This window comes from Amphiprion ocellaris, chromosome 4, assembly GCF_022539595.1.
Source record: "Amphiprion ocellaris isolate individual 3 ecotype Okinawa chromosome 4, ASM2253959v1, whole genome shotgun sequence".
Taxonomy (NCBI): domain Eukaryota; kingdom Metazoa; phylum Chordata; class Actinopteri; family Pomacentridae; genus Amphiprion; species Amphiprion ocellaris.
The window spans coordinates 12,148,267-12,160,689 of NC_072769.1; the positions used below are offsets into that span (position 1 = coordinate 12,148,267).

The 12,423-nt window shown below is 38.9% G+C and overlaps 1 protein-coding gene across 1 annotated transcript in view; it reads left to right on the top strand.

Moving 5' to 3' along the window:
• The window catches only part of usp43a (ubiquitin specific peptidase 43a), a 130,422-nt gene that overhangs the window by 71,825 nt on the left and 46,174 nt on the right, over nucleotides 1-12,423 (top strand). Inside the window, exon 6 of the mRNA XM_023263720.3 lies at nucleotides 3,163-3,307. Within this exon, the coding sequence (XP_023119488.2) occupies nucleotides 3,163-3,307 (145 nt within the window). The remainder of the gene's footprint in view (nucleotides 1-3,162; nucleotides 3,308-12,423) is intronic.

The following is a 12,423-nucleotide window of genomic DNA, read 5'->3' on the forward strand; positions in this document are numbered from 1 at the left end:
AGTTGTTTATTCAACAGGTGGTCAGCGAAGGGAGGCTACTACAGGTGGAAAGTTTTCTATGTTTTTGATACCAGTTAGGAGTCTTTCAGCAGCATTATTTCAGGCTAAGCCTCCCTGCTGCTCCAAAAATGTCAGTTAATAGAATCAGATTAAATATAAGGTTAAAATTCACCTAACAAGTTTTTGATGTATAAATATAGATGAATTAAGTTTGCTGAACCCGACAAAACAAGCTCAGGTAACTTAAGATATTAATGAACACTTGTTTAACCGTTATGCTTAGTTTATATATTTCCTGTTTCCTCTTGAAAGACGACTCTCCTTGTGACATGTTTTTTGAAATATTTTTTACTCCTGTGATTGTCTGATTGTTTCCTGTATCTCGTTCATCTTTGTGTGTTTGACCCATGTGATTTGTCTTTTTTTTTTCAGTAGTTCCTCATGTTTTTTGTCACCTGCCTTGATTTCTGTAATTTTTTTCAAATAGACTGGCTTTTCATTCCTCATACCTGGATCTTTGCATCCCGCATTTGGATTCTGTTTTGAACTGAAATGTAACGCACACTCAGAGTTGTTTTCACTTTTTATTTAACACGCAGAGCTTGTGCTTCTTTTTTTTATTCATTCTTTTTTTGTTGTTGTTGTGCGTGTTTTTGTTACATATTTCTTAAGAGGAAGATCTTTCTCCACCAGAACTCACACAAGTAGGCAGCATTAAAGTCAGGATGACAGACGAGGGCAAAAAAATTTCAAATGTGTAACCGTGATGGGAATTGCCACATCTTTGTGGGTTTGTCATAAGATGCATCCAGCAGACACAGACACACACAATGCCATATTGAGTCTATCATCACTTCAAAAAGCTGTGAAGCAGACAGCTTGTTTGATCTATTTTATCTGTCCAAGTTTGTCCTTATACCTTAATCAAATATGACTTCACTATGATAAAAAATGTCTGTGTTACGAGTCAACCGATTATTGATCCAGCTCATTATCGGATGCTGTCTTTTTTGTAGTTATTGGGATCTGTACTTCATCAAATCTGCAGAAAAAAATCGAAAAGCACCACTCATGGTTCTGATACAATTTTGTCTCTCTGAACAGTTGCTCCTTATAGTCTGGCTCAGTGTTTCGACCACATGCATCACAGAGCCAGCCAGCTCTGCACTCAGTGCTTACTTTTCTTTCAAAAGTGTTTTAAGTTACCATAGAAATGTCACCATTATAATGTGTTTTAGAAATGCATGACCAAAGTTAGATTTTTTTGTGGGCTAACATTGAATCTGTGTATTACTCAACACTACTAGCGTCAGACTCTGCCACAGAAAAGCTCAGGAAATTGGTTGTGTGCTGGTCTGTCACAGCAGTGGGACGTTTTGCAAAACCGACCACTTAGCACCTCATCCTTAGTCGTTTCTCTTTTTCTCTTGTGAAACTAAAAAGTACTGCCTGAAACATACTTCTGAGAAAGTACAAATGTCACTTTGTGTCTCTTTCTTGAGTAAGTTTTTGGCGGCGTTCTCTCTGCTTCATTCTGGCGCACAGAACTGTAATGCCACTCATTACTGCCCCTTGATGCTGGAGGGCGGCAGGACGCCCACTAGTCCTTGACACAACTCCAATGGCCCTAAAGAGCAAAAATGAAGCGGCGTCATGCTGGAAAACAAATTCGGACAAGCAACACAAAGTTGAGAATTTGCTTCTTCCAGGAGTTTGTTTTTTTTCCTGTACTTTCCAGTTTTACCAAACAGACTGAGTCCTAAATGGTTAATTTGTAGAACAATAACATATTGGCTCAAAATATCAATGATCAGTTGCCCCTATTACTAGAATTCAGTGTTAACCCAGAAAAACCCCTACAGGTTGACCTGTAGTGTGTGTGTGTGTCTTTTTCTTCTCATCATCTGCTACGTTTCTGAGCCTGTTTTCAACTGATTAATTTTCTCTTCTTTTTTCTGCTCCATTTAAGATCTAACACACTGCATGTACTAGAACATAGTTATGTTAAATCAGGTATCCAGCAAACAATATATTATGCTGTACAGATATGACAAACAAGGCATGGCCCCTTGACACAGTCTGTTTTGAAATCATTATCCATTTTTGTAATTTTGCTTCCAGTCAGTTAAACTCATGATTAGATCTGTTTCACCAGTGAGAGTTTCCTGATAAAGTATCGCAAAACACAGTTGCTATGGTTCCCTGTGCTTTAATAATCTTTGTGTACAAATCTGGCACATTAAAATGATTTTCCAAGACGCCGTGAAGCCACTCAGATATGAGTACTTTCTGTGGTCAGGGTTTAGAGTTGCCAAGTCACATTTCTATCCACATTAGAAAATGTTACGTGACTAACATTTGAAGCACACAGTGGCTTTTATTGATCTGACACTATCAGTTTGTCGGTATAAATAATGAATAACTGTGTAACAAAATACTTGGTAAAAGTCTTGGATTAAAATAACAAAGCAAAAATAAAACAAGTGTACAAGCTTTTGTGTGCATAAAAGGAAGAGTTTTATTTTGGCAAGAAACATCCCCAGGTTTGACATTCAGTTATAATGACAGGAAATATCTAAATATTACACACATACGTACAAAACACAAATTCATTATCAGAAACCTCATGCACAGAATATCCTGCAGTGTGAATTGCGAGACTCTCCTCATTTAATAAAATGTTTCACAGCCCTGCAGCCCCTGATTTAAACATGAAGCTAAGGAAGACATATCTCTGATAGTTAAAATATTAAGACATCCTAAAAAGAAACTTGCTCTTAATGTCATTCCCTCTGCAGGACTGACTGTCTTGAATTTTTGTCTTGATCTGTTTCAGTTTAAAAGCTGTAGTCTCTGATTTTGTGCCTGTGTTAGACATTTTTCAGGCTTTTTTTCTATGATGTATCTCTTCTGTTTTTATTCTGCCCTGAATTTGTGTGAATACAGTATAATTGTTGGTTTATTTCTGTGAGCCGTTAAATATTTATTCACATTATGCTATTCCAGAGGGTCAGCAGTCCTGATTTTTATTTAGTTCTATTAAATTCTTTGTTGTCTCTTATGAGGATTTTGGTTTGCAGGAAATCGAATAAATCATATTTGCAAGGACTGCATGAGACATATTTGAGGAAACAACATTTCACGTTGTCTCTCTCTCTGCAGATTATCCTATCAGAGCTTTACTCGACGGGTTTCCAGCGTTCTTTTGCAGATGATGACGACCTGACTTCAATAGCTGACAGCGATGTCGTCTACGCCTTCCAGGCTCCTCCCCTCTGTAGCCGTGGGAGCTCCGCACCGCACTCAGGTAACCTTGGCAACAGGCTGTCCATCAAAAACCCTGCAAACACTGACTTCCCACATTCATTTGGCAATTTTGCTCGTTCCTCGTTTCCAATTTTCTCTTCCCCAGCCTCCCTCTGTTCTTGATTAACTTTTGTTCACACTGAATCCCTCTTACATTTATGACTATTTTTCACTTTTATCAGGCCCTTACCTTTCATGAATTCCTGTATTTAAAGGCAGAGTTTCTGCTTTGGTGAGGAGAGAGTCACCGTCTGCACTGTTGTTTATGTTCCTTCTTTCTGTCTGTTTCTTTATGCATGATGGCACCCAAACAAAATAGATTAAATGTCATGTCTGAATGGCTGCGTCGCCCCAAAATAAGTCTGCTTGAGTAATATCTCACCCGGATGAGCTTCTGCAAATTAAATTAAAGTATCTAAAAGTCTGAAAAGTCCCACAATTTTTAAATGAAACATTTAGAATTAAGTGATTCTGATGAAATAACACAATTTTAAGCTTTAAGGCGAAAGACGTGATTGAGTTTCCTGATCAAATGGCATGTTCATAGTTCAAAATCCAGTATGCAGTATATATACAGTTTCTATACACTTTCTGTCTCTGATAGATGTTGGAATTTTGGCAGTTTTTGACGACAACGTGCCTTTCAAATCTGCCTGTGGGTTTTTGAGTTCAGAGAGTTAAATCTGAAAAGAAAGAAATTAATGTGAATTAGCCAGTTCTAGATAAAGGTAAAATTCTTTAGTCCCTTTCGAAGGTGGGGAGGTTTTCACAGATGTTACATATAGATCATTTGAAGCTTTTCAAACTTTTTCAACCGAGACCCCAAACTTTCAATCATGCCATCTGTTTGCAGGACTGACAGTAGAGTGGAAAGTGAAAGTTTCATGACGGTTTCAGCTTTAAAAGTAATGTGTAGGTTTTACTTTTAAAAAAGCAGAAGAATTCTACACATAATAGCTTTTGAATTACAAAATTATTGGAGAAATTTACCAGGAAGCTAACAGGTGTTTAGACAACTTCTCCTAGAGTTAACAAAGCTCACCATCCAGAATAAGTTTAGAGGGAGTCCTCTGGAGGAGAGCGCTTCTGTCTCTTGATGGCATCACTTTCCATTTGCTCCTGTTCTGTATCAGAGCTTCAACCTCACTGATGTAGGAGCAGACCAGTATATCTCTTCTACTGCGCAAGCAGCACTGCCGTATCTGTAATGCCCCTGTCACTTTCCCTATATCGAGACCTATATCTGAAAGCCATACGGCGATTGCTTTAACAGATCAATAATCACCTCTGAAAGGGGCTTAAATAAGTCATATTCCCGCTGTAATTGTGAGGATATTAATGGTGATCTCTGTGGTTTGCCTGTTACTCAAGTTGTGTTTAGCCTTTTACCCACCAATCTGCTGCTCAGTGAAGGCTTTATGAGGGATTTTGTTACCCCTGAAGAAGAATGACATCAATAATTCACTCCTATACTCAAAGTGCTCATGAAAAATTAAGACTCTTCACTTTCTCAACAGGAGGCATTTCTATTGTCGCTTCACACAGTGAAAACTCCATTAGAATTACACTGGAGAGCCTCATAAATACATGGCCCTCGAGGGAGACCTTGCACAGAGCGCACACAAGGACGCACAAATGCCATCGTAATGAGTCACACTGAAGTGTTCACTGGCAAATGTGACTTCTATTCTCGTGAGCGTCTGAAGAAAATGATGAATGGTTCCGCTGCCGAATAATTCATAGGATCACAGCAGACCAGATTCCAGGATATCATAACTTCGTTCAGTGGGATTTATGTCATGTCTGAGTGTGTAGCGCGTGAATTTACACACTTATTGCTGCTGAGACTTCAGTTTGGTATAATGGAGATAAAGGACCACGTACGGAAGTATTTTCTGCATAATTTCCTGTTGAGCCAGTGTCTTTTTGTCGAAGCCACATCGTGTTTCCGTGTGTTGTGTACAGACCTGTTGTTTGATTTTGGTCCTAAAGGAAAAAGCTGAACCCTTGACTCTTAGTAGTTTCTTCCAGGATGACAATGCCCCTCATCCATAGCGCTTAAGGTGTCACTGAGTGCTTTGATGATTTTGAAATTTATGTGAATCATACGCCTTTCACAGTCACCTGATCTCAACCAAAAAGAAACCTATGAAGAATTATTTGGAATAGAATGGCATCAAAAAACCAAATAAGGGAATAACTTTTAGAAAAATCGTGTTCAGTGCCTCTATTCGAGTTCCAAAGACGATCTAGTTGTGGAGGATAGAGAATCAAGTCCATGCAGCTCTGAAGCTTTTCTGGTGGAAAGTGTTCGCCCAGCAACTTATTAAGACACTTTACGTTGTTTTTTTCCTTTGATTTGTCCCTTTATGTCAGGGAGTGCTGCCCATCATCTAGCTTGTTTTTGCTGCTCATGTGAAAAAGTAAAGCCATATGATGGCCGTGACTGATGACTGTACAGAATGCCTGTAGGTCCAGCAGTGTAATAAATAACTCGCACAACAACTTCACTGCGAGGTCTGTGTTTTGCTTTCCTCCAAGAGATGTGAATTTCTTTTGGCATGTTCATGTATAAACTTCATTGTGATGAGTTGCTGTATTGATGTCAGCATTATCTTTCTTTTTATTTAGAATTAAGATGTGATTTTTTGTATGCATGCACAGCTTTGAAATGAATGCCTGTAATGTCGATACACAGAGTTATAGTCACAAATCAGCAGTTTTGTGTATTTTCATATCTGACTAATGCTAATTTGTGATTTGGTCTCAGTCAGGCAATAGCGGGAGAAGAAAATTAAAGTTTTAGTCACTCAGAAAAAAAACAAATAAGCTGCATCATTTCCTGTTCTCAGCAGTGGCAGCAGTACATAAGTAGAGAATAAGTTGGCGTGTCGTCTACTGTGTTAGCTTCCCTTGTTACCCCTGTTTTCTCTCTGTGAGAATGAATGATCATACTAATGCCTGTGTTCTTGCTGAAATAGACACCACGTGAATGTCTCATTCTGAGAGAAAGTTTAATCAGTGATTTGCAGACATGATAAAGGAAGCGCAGTTGAATGACATGCGAAGCTGGCTCATTTATCTCAGGTAATTTGCATTTTTCAAAAACATTTAAATGAAGCTACACTCACAAAATTGGATTTGTACCAATAATAATAATCGTCAAACGAAAATAAACTGTATTACCAGGGAAATTAAACATGAATTTAACAGTGCACAGCCCAGAAACCCATTTTATGTCATATTTTACTGACTGATTTTTCTGTTGAATGGCTGAAATTCATGTTGTGTCTTTTCAAGCTTCTCAACAAACATGCTGACACAGACATTCACACAAACAGGATGCAGCCATTATATTAGTGGCTAAATCATCAGGTGGACAGTGTGTAATAAAAGGATCTGTGATGTAGAGAATTCAGTCTCAATATAAGCTCAGCATGTGGCTAAGATTTATGGTCTTCTGAGTTTGAAACATTCACCAGGCAGTTGTATTTACACTGCAAAAACAAATTCCATTTAAAAAGAGAAATGAAACTCTGGCAGCAGCAGTCCTTAAGATATATACATTTTCTTTCAAATAATGACAGACATCTGTGAAATCGTCATTTGTTTTTTGCTGATTTAAATACAGTTTAAAAAACAATGTAACTTTATGGTAAAATGTTGTAAAAGAGCAAATTATTGTCTGTAAAACAACATTTTTCGTGTGTCCTTTATTTTATAATTTTGGCCTTTTTTGTAAAACACAACATGAAAATTAATATTTTAAATATATTTTCTGTAAATAAACAAAAAAACTGTCAAATAACAAAAATGACTTGGTATTTGTTTAATCTTTAATGTAAATATATATATTTTTTAGAAAATGATAAATATCTTCAAAACTTAATTTTTTTTTTTTTACTGATTTAAATACGGTTTGTTACTTCTCTGTAGAATGTTGCAACATGGCAAATTACTATCAACCTAATACTTTATTATAGTTAACATGTGAATTAGTAATTAATTTCTTTGTTTTCAATTATACATTATTTGTAATGCAACAAAGCTAAACCTTTTTTTAGTTCCATTTTATTTTCAAATCACTGCAAATATCTGTAAAGTAATATTTTTAGCTGATTTGAATACAGTAAAAATGTTATTTTGCTGTCAAGGAATGGATTGAAATTTATACAAAACAGGGATATTCTGTAAAATTACAGTAAGTTGTTCCAAAAAAGTTCATTTAAAAACTAGTAAAAAATATTTTTATAGTTTCTCTCACTGTCACGCTTCAGCAGCATGATAATTCGAAGGTGATTAGGCAGATGTACGGTCACTTTGAAACAGTAGTTTCATGGCACAATTACTCAGAAATGGACTTGATGTTCTGCCCTCTGCTGAGTTTCAAGGATATATAGGCTGAGAATGTGCTTTAACATCAGGGGGTGACATGAAAAATTTAAACCCTGATGAGGCAAAGGGTTAGGGTTACATGTACAGATGCTTTTCCACGCTTATATGGTGTTCATCATCACACTTTCTTGTCTGCTTTACCTCCTCCTTTTGCACCGTCACAGTATTTGTCATCATGGTGCATGGTGAAGAAAACAAAAAGACTGCTGCATAGAGATTTGCACATGAAAAGCATCAAAAATGCAGGCTTCTTATTCATTTCATTGAGGCAAAAAAAAGAATGTTGTTCTGGGAAAAAAATGTGGCCCAGTAAGATATTTTCAGGCGCACATTCCAAGAAGATTACTTTCTGACATTAACTGTAAGGTTCCACTTTTTACCTTTCAATTTGTGAGGCAGAGAAAGTGATTATCAACTTTCCAGAGTTCTGAAATCCTGTTTCACTGTAAAATAAACCATTGTAGAGGGAGTGTGTGTGTGTGTGTGTGCGTGCGTGCGTGCGTGCGTGCGTGCGTGCGTGCGTGCGTGCGTGCGTGCGTGCGTGCGTGTGCGTGTGTGTGGAGTGGTTTTCGGGTAAAGTGTCAAACTCTTGGATGTATTACTCACACTGGCCTTCCTGGATTATTCATCTTTCCTCCACTTCCTGTAGCAACATGTCCACACCGTCGCACCCCTTCACGTTTCATAACACATTTCTATTTTAGGTCTGAAAAAAAACAAAAAAACAAATGTAAGCAAGATAGAGTCTACAGCCATGCTGCATGCGGCTTGCGGAGAATGCCTGTGCAAAAATTCAAGACAATCCAATACTCGCTGAAACATCTTATTCTGGGTCAGCTGAGCCAGTTTTCCCATTAAATTCACTCGCTACACTAGATATTGACAAGTTTATTTGTGGATGTCTGTTGTGGAGGCAGCAGTAAAATGACGATCATAGTTCACTTTTGCCAAATAAATTTTTCAAACGGCCTCCACTTGCCCCTCATTCTTGGCTTGTCCTTTTTCGATTCCTTTTTTTGTCTCCTCCTTCACATTTTCTTCACTGTAGGAAAGAAGACGTAATCAGGATGTAGAGGAGGGAGGTAAAAAGTCCCCCCAAAGATCTTTTCTCTCTTCTATCATTGATAGGACATAATAATGAATAGTCCTTCATTTAATAGCAAGACACAAAGAGCAGCGATTGTAAACATCCAGTAAATTAACTATGGGTACTTTGTTTGAGATGCCACAGAGGGTTTATTGCATGCAGGGAATTCTTCTGTCGTCATCACCGGCTGGGTATTTTAGTGTGTCGAATTTCTCCAACTTTATCAGTAAATGTTCTGGGGGGGATATTGAATCAACACTGCTCTCGGGTACAGTAATGAGGTTTTGCATTTAGAGGAAATGGCAGCAGGGGGTCTCTTGGTGAAAAACACTGAAAAATCAATTAGGTCCAATGCGCCACAATAGCGTTCGATTTCATTCGCAACAATCCGGGCGATTTGCACATAAATAGAGTGGTAAAGCTCCACAAAGCCACACAAGAAAATCACTCGGGCTGAATAGAAAGTGCAGGGAAGCTTAGCCTGCTAACTTCATGCGATGTTCACTTGTTCTTCTCGAAATTAAAAAGTAAAGGCCAAGTCTTGTGGGAAATGGAGAGGCCAATCGTGATTTGAGCAGAGTGGCTTGTTGGAGTTGCTTGCACAGAGGCCAACTGGGCCAGGCCAAAAGAGACAAGGGTGTGTGTGTTTGTTAGACTGGAAGTTAAAAAGGAGCTAATTCCCTGGCAGAGGTGGAAGAAAAGGGGTCACACAAACAGCATCAGCATTCTGAGATACATGCAGTAACTATAACATATCTCAAAGTCCCTCTTTCAGTTTCTCCGCAATCATACATACTTATTGCATGTGGTTCCACAAACAGCAAGTGATTGAGTTCAGGTGCTGTGATGAGGAACTGAGGAGTTGTGTGTAAACCTGTGTGTCATTTCATCAAACCACCAAAGGGCTGTAATAGTACTCTGATGTGTTTACCTTGGCTGTCACATCCTTCAGCTGCCGCTTTAGCGGGATCATCAATTCAATATGATGTGTTGTGTATAAGATTTATTCCTCTGCTGTGGCACGAACCACAGGCAAAGATGTGCGAAATCAGTGCCGTTCATCTCTCTGTACATCCGTCCATCTCCCCAAAAAACTAACTGACCGAATTTCATGAAATTTGGTGGAGAAGTGGAGCATAGTCACATGAAGAACCCACTTTCATTATATTTGCAAGCTGAGGGATTGTCCTTGGCAGAGGATGAGCTCTTCAAATGCTGCTCTAGTTGTAATATTTGTTTTGGCCATTAGATAGCAAAGTGCTGATTGGATGAGAAATGGTGCATAATAACATTTGTGGTTTGTCCCTGTTTTTGTTATTAGTTTTCATCACCAGAGGCACTTTCTAAGCATTATAGAAAATCTTTGCTCACTGTAAAATGGGGTACTTGTGGGTTGTCTTGCAGCAGAAAATGAACTTTTAGAAGCATGTAGACAAAATCCTGAGTGAAACTGATTGGTTTAAACTGCATTGCACCTTTTTAAAATTGAGTATTAGTTCGACAGTTTGTGAAAATTACAAGTAAGGAACTAGTATTATCTAAGAGGATACACTATTGTATGAGTGGAACAATGGTTTATATGCAATGCATATAAACATCCTGCAGCTTATGAACTTATACATAAATAGACTCACACTGAGATACATCAGACATGCAAATTAAACCGTGCAAAGTGCACATTCCATGCAGTTCCATTAAGACGGTTACAGGCTGCCTGAAGCAAACTCGGTGCAGAAAAGCAACAAAATATATATATTTCACGAACATTCACAGGGGAAGTCTCGCCCCTACAGTAGCATTCATCATTTAAAATAACCTGAAGAGACTGAAAGCAGAAAGAAATTTGATGTGTCTACAGTGATCACCACGTCTGCCTCTAGACCGTGTTCTCAATTCATCTGGGAAATAACAGCTACACTCCGCTCAGCTGCCTTATTAAGAAGGACACAAACGGTGCATAAATGCCTGTGTAAATGCCAGCTTGAAAGCTTCCTTTGCCCACAAGCATGTTAAAACACCTTCTGTACAGTCTAAGCTGCAACCCAACTTCATTATGTTTAAGTGAACCAGTCAGCAGGGCAGAGGACACTAGAAGAAGTCTTCTATTTTTAATGGTTGCATTGGCAGAAAACCTCTCTGTGACTTTTTCGTCAGCTTTTTATTTGAAGACTGGAATCTAAAGCATCTGCAGTACATCTTAGAGGATCTTATGCATTTTTATCTTATAATGCAGCATGTAAACGTACGTATTTAAAGTTATTCACAAGCAGTTTGAGTTCAGCATGAGGCTTTCCTGGAATAATATTTAAGACGTGATGTAACTACATGCAAAACACCTTGGGCAGTGTGACTGATTGCAGCTTTGTTGCTCATATGTGTTGTTTTCCTCTAATATAAGGGAGTTGGGGCTTCTGTTGACACGATATTGTGCTGTCCTACTGGCACAGCAGATGGGAAACTAACTGGATGTAGTTGAGGGATGGTGGAAGAAGAAGGTAAAAAGACGGAGCATCAGGTGTTATTCAGTTCCTCCCCACGCCGACCGCCTAATCTGTCATTTTGCTGCTAGCAGAAAAAGCTCAGGTGCTTCGCTGTCATCAAAGCCACTCTGGGGTCAGATGGCTGTTTGCTGCCCTCAGATTTGTCGAGGACTAAGCCCACGCTCACCTGGGTATTTCTGGTCAGGTGTGTTGATTGCACTGACAGGGGTCACTCATCTGGACCTGCACCACTTGGGATTCGGGGGAAGTTTCATTTTTACTTGCTTATGTGCCCAAAGTGCTCTCCAGGGGTTTTATTTTTACACATCAGTAATGAAATAACAGCTGTTTGAAAATAAGACACCACTGTTGGAGGACTTTTGCCCCTAATGCAGCAGTAAAAAATAACTGTCTACTTACACAAGGCTTTTTGTTCATGTGTATGTGCGAATTGAGTTCTGCAGAGTAAAGGGACCATCAAGAGCACATTTCTAATGAATACAGACATTTATCCTCTATAGATATGAACAGAAATACTGTGGGACTTTTTTTACACAACCATCTTCAAGATGTTCTTATTCAATAGCTCCAAGCCACACTGAACCAATGGTGCCGTACTGTCTGTTACCAAGTATTTTCCTTCCGCTTTCCACGAGAGTAGCAGTGCTGTTCAGTGGAACTGAGAGATCTTTGATTTCTAAAAGTCACTAAGCTAGAATAAAATGTTGCATTTGTTTGCTTCAAAGCATACCGCAGTCTTGACTGTGCTAGGATGTACACCGATAGAACTAGCTGCCTAATACTGTGTTAGTTCTCCTTGTGTGGCCAAAACAGCCATAGAGACGGATCCTCTGGCTCTGGGACACTAACAGCAGGGAGAAGCCTCTGTGGATCACACTTGTTCCAGTGCTCCTTGTGGATGCTCAGTCAGATTGGGAGGTGGTAGTTTAAGGGCTGGGTCAACATTTGGACTCCTGGTCTTGTTCCCTGACCTGTTTCTTGGTAATTTTTTAGGTAAGGCAGGGTGCATTGTCCTGGTAAGGGATTGTTGTTCTCTGCAGGTGTGTTTGGTCTGGAACAATGGTAGGTTTATGGTACACATCAATTTTACACCCACATCAGTGGCAGGACACAATTATTCCCAGCAGAATATTG